Source organism: Lampetra planeri, chromosome 6, assembly GCF_965212315.1.
Source record: "Lampetra planeri chromosome 6, kcLamPlan1.2.h2, whole genome shotgun sequence".
Taxonomy (NCBI): Eukaryota; Metazoa; Chordata; class Hyperoartia; order Petromyzontiformes; family Petromyzontidae; genus Lampetra; species Lampetra planeri.
Window position 1 is genome coordinate 17,902,435 of NC_136112.1, and position 13,140 is coordinate 17,915,574.

The 13,140-nt window shown below is 39.1% G+C and overlaps 1 protein-coding gene across 9 annotated transcripts in view; it reads left to right on the forward strand.

Annotated features, from left to right (window-relative positions):
* Positions 1-428: 428 nt before the first annotated feature.
* The window catches only part of LOC144719638 (IgGFc-binding protein-like), a 112,930-nt gene continuing 100,218 nt past the window's right edge, over positions 429-13,140 (forward strand). For 8 of the 9 annotated variants that reach the window (XM_078595766.1, XM_078595768.1, XM_078595773.1 and 5 more), the window contains exons 1-9: positions 429-565; positions 3,521-3,612; positions 5,366-5,422; positions 5,903-5,959; positions 6,642-6,695; positions 8,496-8,540; positions 9,791-10,032; positions 10,714-10,888; positions 11,114-11,222. In XM_078595766.1, coding sequence (XP_078451892.1) covers positions 444-565; positions 3,521-3,612; positions 5,366-5,422; positions 5,903-5,959; positions 6,642-6,695; positions 8,496-8,540; positions 9,791-10,032; positions 10,714-10,888; positions 11,114-11,222 — 953 coding nt within the window. In that variant the 5' untranslated portion in view covers positions 429-443. The remainder of the gene's footprint in view (positions 566-3,520; positions 3,613-5,365; positions 5,423-5,902; positions 5,960-6,641; positions 6,696-8,495; positions 8,541-9,790; positions 10,033-10,713; positions 10,889-11,113; positions 11,223-13,140) is intronic. The other variant, XM_078595771.1, reaches the window with a different exon arrangement.

The window sequence follows — 13,140 nt, forward strand, 5'->3', positions numbered from 1 at the left end:
ATATAATTTTTGTTGCTTACCTGAAAATATCTCATTCGGTCCAATTTGTTTTCGTGCAGCGGCTTCTGCCGTTGGTTCAGGACGTGCGTGTATGTGTCAAGCTCAACAAGGGTTGTCTTTATGTACAGCATTTCTATAAGGAGTAAGCGAGAAACTCATAACTATATAAGATACATATTATATGGTATTTAATTTACGATGTGGGTTATCACTATCAAGTGTAAAGTAGCCTGTTTCTGCTAGAAAAAAACTCATGATAACCTCGATGTCTTCACCAGTTAACTGGTAAATGTTTCTGTGCCTCACTTCGTGGGTTTCTCTCTTAGTTTTTGGGTTATTCAGAAGGTGCCTCGCCACTTTGACCCCTTTTGCGGTTGACGTGTGTAAGATGTCCACATGAGGATTGCACACTAATTTGCATGTTTATCTTTCACGTCAGTTTTATGGTGTGCAATAACCAGGAGGGTGTGGTTCACAAACCGCTCAAGTGTAAATATAAGTCGCGGACATTTCGCTTAAAAAGCAGTCGTGATTGCAAAGGCATTTGGTCAGTATTGTTGGAAAAGTAAGTACAGTTTTCTGAATTAACAGTCTGCTGAAACGTGTCACGTATTGATGTTTTGCTATGAAGGCTTATGTCAGTTATACTCTGCATTTAGATTACAATAAAAAAAAATTCTGCTGCTAATTATGGTTGTGTTCTGTAAAATCATGTTCATGAAATAGCGATGTGTTTCACCAGCATACAACTCGAACTCTTGTGCGTGAGTGCACGCCGATAATACTGTGCTCGAGGCAGGGTTGGTGGGTGGTGCGGTGCCTCCAAAGCTTCGTGATTGAGTTTGGGAGCCAGCGGGCCACGATTGGGCAACACCATAGCAACCGGAGAGCACAGACATAGATATTTATTTGACTTATCGCTATAACAACACATATTTAAGAATGCACAATTTAAAGTAATAAGTACATAACAAATATTCATAACAAAATGTTGAAATTATATATTTTAGTTTACTTAAAACCGTATGAATGATTCTCCAAATGCTGTGACACTTTCAATATCGGACCAAGCTACTAACTAACCAACTGATCTACGAGAGGGGGGAACAAAGTAGCAATTGAACGGCAATACTTGAACGCCATCTGTCTGGGTATGGTACAAAAGGTACACTGTCTGTTTAGATGACACAACGTTGTTTTAAATAAAACCTTATGGTTACACTGTAAAAAGTGGCAGTTAAAGGACATTGCATCAATCGAAATACGGTAAAAAGCCATTGTGAAATAATGTTATAGCCCAAACACTAAATTTGACACCTTAGATAAAACAAAATGTTTCAATGTAACTGTTGAACCAAAGTATGCAGTGAAACTCCTCTTGTATGCAATAAATGAAGAAAGTGATGGATGTGGATGCAGATAAGAAAATTTGTGAAGAAGTTTAATCCTGTAGACAACACAACACATATTACATGTTCATCACTTACACATTATATGCCAGCTAAGGGAAGGAATTTAGTTCCTTGTGTCTCTTATATTAAAATATGTAATTAATTTTCCTCCCTGACTGTAACGTGGATATAAAATAAAGTAATGCAGCAGACTTTCAAGCATATTTGAGCAATGAAAATCATTACATTTTTCATATTATCACTGGAATTTGTTTTCGTGACCGGAAAGACATAAACAGAGCGTCTTTTGTGCAACTACAGTATTGCACACAATGCACTGGTCCTGCTTATGTGTATGACTCAGGGAGTTGCGGATGACAGGATTTAATTAGAACATGACTCACTATTATTCTGATTATTATTATCCAAGACATGCAATTATGAGGATAATGTTTTTTTACGTGGAATACTTCAACCATTTCCCATAATTCACTGTCATTGGTTAACAATATTTCTCCGTTTCTATTTTACTTGTATATGTGTTTAGTAATTTTGGCTAATCTCAGGATTTGCATTGATGTTTCCTCTATATTCATTTATGTAACTAGTTATTTCTGCACAGCATCTAAATCTGTCCATAGTATTCATTTGGGTTGCGGTGATGAGGAAAAACGACAATTAATGTTATGATAACAAATCTTCGACGATAATGATATCTTCCATTTTGTAAATTATAATTTCATGTGATTATCATTGCTCTTATTTTTTTTTACTTCTTTCACAATACCTGTATTTTTGAAAACACACAATAATTACAAATGTACAACAACAACAAATAAAATCTTCCATTTTGTAAATTAGAATTTCATGTGATTATCATTGCTCTTATATATTAAAAAAAACTTATTTCACAATTCCTGTATTTCTGTAAACACACAACAGTTATAAATGTACAACATACGTAGATTTCAGCAATTAAAGCAGTACTTTACAAAACGTTTTCCGCAATAATTGGCATGATTTTGTGGGTCTTGTTTTTTTATGCTTTCTCGTATAACTGACAACGTAAGCTTTATGTATCATAAAGTTACTATAATTAGAGGAATTATGGGAGAGTAATGTTGAGTAAACTGCAGTTTAAGATCTTTCGAATAACTTTCGTATGTATTGAAAGTACAGTATTGGAAAAACCTAAAAATACCAAAATATTAATAATTCTAAATACAATTACAAAGCTTTAGGAAACCGAAATGAATGATTATTGTCATATCGTAAACATGAAGATCGTGTCGTGCAAAAATACATTTGTAGCAACCCAGGTATGAAGACAGTAAGTTGTGAAAATTATTATAATTATGGTGACCATGTTATCGGAAAATACTCTATAGCTAATCCTCTGTCTGCATTGTATGGCATTAATTCTCCAATAAAGCTTCAGGAAATCTATTTTAATGTTACTGTGACAGTGAATCTAATTTTTCTTCTGCTTCTCTCTTCATATGCAATTAAAGTAGAGGCTTCTTTGATTTTCTTTTTTTTCTTTTAGAATTATTCGGTGACCCAGGCTACTCTTGCAAATGAGACTTATCCTAGTTTCTTGAAATATTTTCAGATTAAAGACATCTCTTTATAAGGCTGAGGAACCGTTGGAGACGCAATTATTTTACAGCACACCTTGTGTTTTTACTGCCCATTGCATAACTTATTAGGCAATTCAAGGCAAGTTATACATTTTTATTTCTTCTAAATTTAGGTGTTAAAAGTTATAATTTTGATAAACATGTTGTTGGTAAGTTGCAGTGCGTGAACATTTTTTTGCGGGCTGACAGTCGCTTTAAAACAAATGCCCTGGCTCAGTGTAGGTGATGAAACTTAGTTTCTACTTTCAATTTAAAGCTTTCGTGACTGCAGGGATTCATCTTGTTGGTTCTTGGTTCTTTCGGTAAAGTCACGTAGAAGGGAAATAATATTAATATTTCCCTGTTTTATAAAATAATATTTCCCTGTTTTATTTTTATTATTTCCCTTCTACGTGACTTTACCGAAAGAACCAAGAAGATTTCTACTTTCAGTTAAGTCATATTTCTTAAACATCCATTGTCCTGTGTGCTGGATTGTGCGATATGCAGCTATCGTCTGAGTCACTCGTTCACCGCTTCGCACGGCATGAGGGCACTGCTTCTACTTGTGCTCCAGTGCATCCTCATCTCCTACTATGGAGGTGACTGCTCTCACTCGGTCCACAACTTGTCAAAAATCAACCCAATTAATTTAGTTTATTAAAGAGTCCTCACATATGTATTTACCAAAACGATGTGAAATTCATATATTTTTTTTCATATTTTAAATATTAAACTTTATTTAACATTACATTTTCTACTTTTAAAAGACTTTCAGGGAAACCTACGCGACAATCAAAATGGCAGACTCTTATATGCAAGATCGTCCTCGACTTACGAACATCCGACAACCATACTCTTAGTTCTTTCGGTAAAGTCACGTGGGTAAAAAAATGAAATAAAAATTAATAAAAATAAAACAATAAAAATCACGACGTTTCGGAGGCAACACAAGCTTCCGTCTTCAGGTGAAACTGTCACAGCAAAATATCTGTCCCAAGAGGTACGAACTTATATAGTAGTTAAGGGGGGAGGAGCCATGGAAGGGCAGCGGGGGAGGAGGAGTTGTGTACCCACGGTTGTGATGATGGGTTTGTACCCATCATCACAACCGTGATGATGGGTACAAACCGTGATGATGGGTACAAACTTAGCAATCATTGGAAAGATGTTATCAACCATGCAAAAAAGATTTAATTACACATTTTTGGACCATCTTATCTGACAGGCACTATTTTACTTTACCGAGTGTTAACATCCCCAACGTTTAACAGTACTCTCTTTATTGTCAGCCAACACTGGTATAAACATGGGCATTTTCGTTCCTTTTCTATTATGTACATCCACAGTGACTTGCGCACAAACACGTCCTTGACCACGAGTACCCCGTCCCTCTGTTAGCCCCCCCCCTCCCGATATGTTCCATTCATTGGCTACCACATTCTGATAAGCCTCTCCCCCCCTCCCCCCTTAACTGGTACTTAGTGTTAACATCCCCAGCGTTTAACAGTATTCTCCAGCAGCATAACAAAATGCTGCTTAATCGTATTTAATTAATTTACCCACCCAGCAGCATAACAAAAAGGAGTACTTGACCACTTCACAACTCCTCCTCCCCCGCTGCCCTTCCATGGCTCCTCCCCCCTTAACCACTATATAAGTTCGTACCTCTTGGGACAGATATTTTGCTGTAACAGTTTCACCTGAAGAAGGAAGCTTGTGTTGCCTCCGAAACGTCGTGGTTTTTATTGTTTTATTTTTATTAATTTTAATTTAATTTTTTTACCTACGTGACTTTACCGAAAGAACTAAGAGTATGAATCCTTGCAGTCACGAAAGCTTCAAATATAGAATCCGACAACCAGTTTCCATGAAATAAAAAAATACATTGACTTACATTTTGACTTAAAACTTTCGTGACTGCAGGAATCCATACTCTTTGGTTCTTTCGGTAAAGTCACGTAGAAAGAAAAAGAATAATAAAAAATAAAGTGAATAAAAATAATAAAAAACACTAATGTAGACTGGAGCCTGGTTCTTAAGCTGGGCGAGTGTACTGGCAATCTACAATGTAGACTGTAGCCTGGTTCTTAACCTCGGTGAGCGTACTGGCAGTCTATAATGTAGGCTGTAGCCAATACGCTCACCAAGCTTAAAAACCAGACTACAGTCTACATTATAGACGGCCAGTACACACACCGAGGTAAAGAACCAGGCTACAGTCTACATTATAGACTGCCAGTACGCTCACCGAGGTTAAGAACCAGGCTAAAGTCTACATTATAGACTGCCAGTACAATCATTCTGGATGTTTGATTTTCTAACTGTTATTTCGAATTATTTCGCGAATTACAGCTGTTGACACAACAACTCAAGTCTTCACTTCAGCAATTACTGCCACCTCATCTCAAGGTGATCCAAAACTTTACATCATTAGCTAGTTTCCAATGTGCACTCAGTAGAATCTTTATGCATTTACTTTTTTATAAAAGCCCATTTGCTGAAAATGTATTCCATGCTACAATAAGGGAAATATTAATTATTGTAATTGTGCATAACAATTACAATACACGTTTAAATTGCAAATTCAATTGAAGAACCGCTACAAGGTACATTACAATACATCTTAATACCTAATTCGAAACTGAAACGCACATCCAATCAAAAAAGACCACATCCCCTTCTCATACGCAAAGCTAATTTTGAGACGTCATTAAGAAATAGGTACGCTTTGAGGCATGCCTTAAACCAAAGGATTGGAGTCCCCTGATCGATGTGCCCTAGACAGGTCAGCACTACCTAAATGCTCATTTTGGGAATTTTATTTGATATTTGACTAAACATTACTTTTTATAATTTACTAATGTGTTATTTGCATATTCTGAATCACAGTTGTCGAGACAACAACTCCAGTCTCCACTTCAACAATAACTGCTTCCCCATCTTATGGTAATCCAATAAAGGAATTGTGTACAATAATTACAATACATTCAAAGTGCACATTTCATTGAGGAGCTAATACAGGGCACCATACAACATGCCTCTTCAAAATACACCTTCACACCTTATTCAAAATATAAAATATGCAACCAACTAAGAGCACATCCTCTTCTCATAAGCAGTGCTCATTTTCAGAATTCCTTTGCCATGCTTTGAGACCTGACTAAAAACTAAAGAAGGACTTGAAGTTAGAATAATGCCTCATTTCCTTATTTAAAACTGACTACAGACCTGTTATCCTTTTATCGCACATGTATCAATTATCCCCAAAGATAATTGGAAACAGAATAACAAAGGCTAACCAAACATGGGAGCCAGCAGATTTATCTACCAACTACCATCCATGGGATAACCGATATCACTTATTCTTATAGAGTTACGATTGGACCAGAATCACCAATGTTGATTTTATCTTTCCAGAATTAGTAGTATTGAAGTGCAGCCCTGACATTACATACTCACGCGACTGCGGGTAGAAGGGCCCCCAGTTGAGGGAACTCGAGATAACCCTTCAAGTTGGCCCGCTCTTCTACACTTCCAGAAAGTGGAACTTATTCAGACAGGTGGCTTTTTGAGGTGCGTGCCACCCATTAGCAATTATTTATTTCTTATTTCTGTTTCTTCCACACAGCTGTTGACACAACAACTTTTTCCACTACAAAAACCACTCCTCCAAAACCTCCTGGTAAGATTTGTCATATATGTTTTCGGACTGTCCACATCTAATCATATATGATGACAAAGATTTGATGAAGATATGGTTTATCATTGATTGGATGGCAACTTAGGAGAGGTAATGGTGTGATAGTTTGAAAATGTAGTTCTCTTGCATAGATTCAGTGTGCACATTTACAGCCTTTTTGTAAATCCACTGCTGGATAAGAAAATTGAGCACGTTTATTAGAGAACATATACAGATCAGAGACATCATACTGCGCTCATTAGAGTAAACAGGCTTGGGCAGGACACATCACGAAAAGGTTTGATGGCCGATAGTCAAGATTAATGATGGAGTGGTGGCCAAGGGAGGGAATGCGCCTGAGACGATGTCCACGGTGAAGATTGAGAGATTTCTGCGTTGCAGGAATGAGAGACGGTGATGCCTTGTGCCCTTTATCTACCAATATGTTTATCATGGCTCATAATGATGATGGTAATACTAATAAATAATTTCAAATTGTAACGCGGCACACATCATATTCACTCGCTTTCGAATTAAGAACGACTCAGAGGCGTGAAGAACCACAGCCAAGCGGCAAGGCAGCAGTGAGCTGGTGCCAACAATTGTCCAAGCTCTGCGGTCCTCTATATATTAATGCAGTATCAGCCAATTAATGAGTGTTTACGTGTAGAATGAAACCAGAGCACCCAGAAAAAATTTCTCAACTACAAATTTCGCTTTCCATGTGGGAAAAACTGTAAGTTTTGATACATTTCTTCTTTTCATTCTACGCATCACCAGGCCATGCGATTCACATTCAGAAGGTGGCAAGTCGACCGTACTCGTAACTTTTTGAGACTGGCCCCTTCCATTGGAATGTGGAATTGTTAATGCTGTAAAAAATATCACTACCTCAGTGCTCACTTGATCATTGTTATGATATTTCACTAATACTTACGTTGCATGTTTTTTTTTATTAACTATTGTTACTTGGGATTATGTTATGAAACAGCAGTCAACTCCAGTTTTCACTGCAACATTCACTGCTACCTCACAGTAACCCAACATCTTTAGTTTCCAATATGCGCTAAGTTTTCAGATTATCCATTTAGGTATTTATTTACGTCCATATGCTCAAAATGTATTACATGTTACAATAAGGGTACTTGTAATGACTTGTGCATTCTAATAATTGATACATCTCCATCTTCATATCCATCTCACTCAGAAATTAATCATATATCCATAAAATAAAGCCCATATCCCGTTTTCATCTCAAGTTTGTTCTCTCATAAATGTGTCCCTCTTTTTATTGCTCAGTGTAACATTTCCAGCATGCATCTCTCCGTCCTTTGCACACTTTTCAGCTTTTGTTATGTTTGTTTGTCAATGGGTCCATGTTTCTAATACATGTCAAGATAGGCAATACTGACAACATAAAATTTCCAAAACCTCTCCATGCTGCTCTCACTCTTTGGCTTCTAAGCACTCTCTTCATATCATTTTGAAACATGATCCACCTTCAGCAGTTGCCATAATTATACTTTGTTTTCTCGTTTCTAGTTTTACCTCCAACAATAATTGGAAGCAAAATTGTTGTATAATCTTTATTTTGTTAATATTTAACTTTGGCCCATTTTGCAACTTTATTTGTTAATTTAAAGAATAACTCTGAGATGGTTTGTAATGTATGATGTTTATGCCCTAATTTTTCTAATCTAATGTTGAAAAAGTCATCTTCTGACTTAGCAAAAGGTAACTTTATTTTTGATATCAGTGGAATTTTTTCGTGACTTGATGTCTTTTTTTCTTCTTTTATCACAGATATAACAACAACGACAACAGCAACAGTAGCTCTGCCACGTCCTGGTAATTCGAGACTACATGTAATTTCCTCTTGACTAAAATGTTCATTGTAAAAACTATGCATGTGCTTCCATAGAAACCCTCATTGATAATGTAAAATGCACAAAGAAACACGGAGAGCTGCATAGTTAGAATACTGAGATACAAAAAGGCACACAGTGGATCAGGGAATAAACAAATTGGAGACATCAAATTGTTAAATTAAGAAATGTAAATGGGTTAGGGCAAGACAGATCCCTGCATGGCTGGTGGGCGAGCCAAATGAGAGAAGTTGTCCAAGCAGAAGATCGTAGCAGAGATGGAGCGATGAGCTCATGGTGCATTCGTGAGATGGATGGTGGCAGCACTGCACTATGAGGGCTGGTGATGGCGGGGGGAGGCCTTCATCCAGTAGTGGATAGACAATGGCTGATGATTGTCAATAAATGTAATATCTTAAGATAAATATAAAATACTACAGATTGATGTTTTAACATTTCCCATTTTAAAACAATTATAAATACGCATTCGTATTTAATATGTAAAATCAGTATTCTTCATGAATTAGAACATTTGTATTATTTGAGTGGATATTTACATTTCATATTCATACCTTTTAAGTCATACCTTCTGCTATGGAAAGTGCATACAGACCTCATTTAATTTAAAACACAAATAGCAGTGTGCTACTATGTGGTCGATATCACAGTAAAGATGTGGTTTTCAAACTTCTCTTTGAGTTGCAAGTTATAGTGGTACATTTTTACTGAAATGATCTTACCTTTCTCACAGCGTTTGTAATTTATGATCCTTGAATGTTGTGTGGTGCGGCTGCATTCAAACCAAATGGCGGTTGCAGCCTCGTTAAATCAGTGATGGAGGTGGAAAATGAAAATCAACCTCCTGACACCACAGATAAGGGTGGAATGATTCAACCCCTGCGAATCCATGACTTGCCCAGATTCATGGTCGCAATTCCATTTGTTTATAGATACTATTTATTTAACACTGCAGTGAATGCTATTGCCTACCACTCATTACTGTAGGGATGATGCGAACCCATTATATTAAGCATACACGAATAGAAAAACATACATTTTTACAAACACGATTCAATGTGTATATTGTTGAGCATAAGGATCACATTGATCGATGTTTTGAACCACCCCTTCGGGATAATTAAAATGGCTGCACGGGTAAGTTGGTCATCACTTTGGAGAGAATGGGAGAATGGTCACCGGGAAGTGAACAGAAAATTCTAAAATCTCTTTCAGTCACTACAAGATGCGTGATACAGGGAGACCCACATTACATGACGTTTGATGGACTCTATTACGACTTCATGGGCGCATGCATCTACACAACAGCCAAGCTGTGCAACATCTCCTCCCTGCCCCACTTCAACGTGGAGACGAAAAACGAACACCGTGGCTATCCAAGCGTGTCTTATGTCCGAGATGTTCACGTGGACGTGTACGGACACAGGGTCACCTTGTCTTTACAGCACGCCCTCCTGGTTAGTATTACACCTCGTGTTAGCGCCGAGATTATAGAACAAATGAGTTAAATGTAAAAGACAATTATGCATATACATGGTGTGGACTCAAGCAGAGGCGATGGAACAAACTAATATTGGGGAGGACAGACGAGACGAGCATAAGTGGAAGTGGGTGTGGCAGGCCTGGATTTAGCTTGAGCCTGGTTAGCATTTTGATGGGTGACCCATAGGGATCGCCAGGTGCTGTAGGCATGGCACTGTGAGGTGGCCAATAGATGGCAGGTCCGTTTCTCTGGTTTCCTTATTTATATAACTGTTCAAACATCTCAACGCAGGATCCTCTGAAACTAAAAGATGAATCAAGGTTGTTTTTGATAAATAATTTCCATTAATATATTTAGAATTATTAATAGATGAGAGAGACAAGGAATCCAGCCTCAAAAGTAATGTGAGGTTTTGTGTTAATCGAATGTGGCTTGATGTGATTTGGCTTCAATTATACACAAATTCTCAATAAGAGAATAGGGTACAATACTTAGGTCTCGAAAGCCCAATTCTTGAGCAGAAGTCATGAAAGTACTTTTTTACCAGAAATAATCAAACGTATATTAAACCAAAGACCACTGGGATATACAAGCATTATAAAGGGGAATCATTATTTGCTTAACGCTTGAATCACTCATGTGCTATGATCTACAGTTGGATGGGGAGCGGGTGACGCCCCCACTGGTGTTACCGGGGATGCATGTGTCTCTGAGTGGCTCATACCTCGTGCTCATGACCAACTTCAGCCTCACGGTTCGATTCGATGGGAACCATCAAGTGGAGGTGTCTGTACCAATGGAGTACGCTGGGCAGCTCTGTGGACTCTGCGGTGAGACCCTGCCCTGAAGATGTCGTTATTATTTTGTTACATGAAAATTTGACAAAGTACTTTGTGCAACCGGTGTGATGAATCCATGAGAAATCTCTCGTTGAAAATCCAGCTGTTCCCAGTACAGCTTCCAGCATTGGCATGAGCAAGGAATTACAGGGCTGTACCTTTATTATTTACCCATTTGTTTTATGGATCATGTGAATTTAGTCTTCTTTTCAACAGGAAACTTTAATGGTGATGCTGGGGATGACTACCTAATGTCGGATGGGATGGTAGCTGCTTCCTCAACTGAGCTGGGAAGTAGCTGGATATCAGACAATAGCTCTGCTGAGTAAGTGATCACTTGCCCATTATTCACACAAGCATTTCCATCACACGCAGCATTCCAATCACACGGCATTTCATTTACACAGCATTCCGATCACTCACAACATTCTGAGAACTCACTGTATTCCAATCACACACAAGCATTCCAATCACACTAACAGCACCAACAGCGGCAGCAGTAGCTACAACAACGGCAACAACAGTAGCAACAGTCGCAACAATAGCAACAACAGCAGTAAGAACAAGACTAGCAGCAACAACAAGAACAGCAGCAACAACAGCAACAACAAGAACAACAACAGCTTGCGATGGCGAGGATGCGACTGCTTCTGCTGCTGCCCGGCTGTCTGCGGCTGGGCCCTGCTCTCGCGGGACTCCGGCTAAGTGAGCTGAGCGGTCTGGTAAAGTGATGCCTCCACTCCTTCCTGGAGAATGGGGGGCATACCGGGAACTTCTCTTGGCTTGGATCGAAGAACCAGTTCCATTTCACCAAAACGTTGCCGATACTGCGATGGAACTCGCCAGCAGACTCGGCCCAGCATCCAACGTGCAGAAGGCAGTGCTGATTGGCTGAATTTTACACTTCAAGCGACTCGAATTCTGCTCCCACTGTGCTACGATTGTCTGTGGAAATGCTGACCACTACCCGACCGTTTTAGTCACTTGTTGTAATGCCTCACACATGGTTGTGCTGCAGATCTGGTCAGTTCTTCTTTTTGCCCTACATCCACACGATCATGGAAAAGAGCAGCTTCATCACCATAATGCTGCTGATGTTGGGTATCGAGCCAAACCTCGGACCAGGGCTCCTCAATTTTGGATTTGTCATTGCACGCTCAAAAGTCAACAAGACGGTGCTGATCCACGATCTTATCAACAATTGTGGAATCGACAATATTGGCCTTTTGCGAAACCTGGGTATATGACGACTCACCGGACGTAATTAAGCGTGAGGCTGCACCTAACGGATATGTTATTGTACATCAGCACCGTCGTGGGAAGCCTGGCACCGGAAACCCGCATGGTGGTGGGATCGCTCTGATTCACCATGAAGACATCTGCGTGAAAGTTCTGAACGACTAATGAACAACCACATTATTCCAGCTGCTGCTTGTGAAAATAACAAACAGCATACTGGGGCTTAAGTTTGTTGTCATCTATCGACCGCCGTTTTCACTACTGTGGAAATTCTTTCCCGAGCTTTCTGGTCTGCTGGAGTGTGGATCACTTGGCTCTCGCTAGAGTCGCTACATCATCTGTGGTGAGCTGAACTGTCCCGGACCGACTGGTTATTGTGGTAAAATCAACAGCTAGTGATCTTGCTAAGAGTCACAGTTTAACCCAGCACGTTAGCAGCGAAACATAACTGGGAAAATATACCAGATAACATCTTCACATCTGCCAATGCCGTAACTGTGACCTAAAGTGTTATTGAAGACATGGGTATTTCAGATCACAGTCTCGTGACTGGATCACGATGCTTTCCATCACGAGATCTGGTCATCATCGGTATGTCTAAATCCTGCATCGATGGTCGATTAATTTGCAGCTCAATTTAAAAATGTCATCACTGCTGTTCTTGATAAACTCTTGCCCATCTGAACAAGCACAAAGAGAACGGGGAAAGCGCACAGTAACTTGCTATCACCAGAGGCGATCGCTGCAAAGCAGACAATGAGTGGGCTGGAGCATCTTTGGAACAAAATTGGTTTTGAAACTGTCTGACTCACTTACAGAGCAGCCTGCAGATCTGACAACCGACTTATTATTGAGTCTCACAGATCGTTCTATGCTCTGTGAGTCAATGAGTTGGCTCTTGACCCCTGTGCTCTGTGACGCATCGTGAAGGGTCCTGCTGTACTTCAACCACCCATAAACTAGTCAACCTAGTATGTGCACAGTACTTGCGACATTCTTCAGCA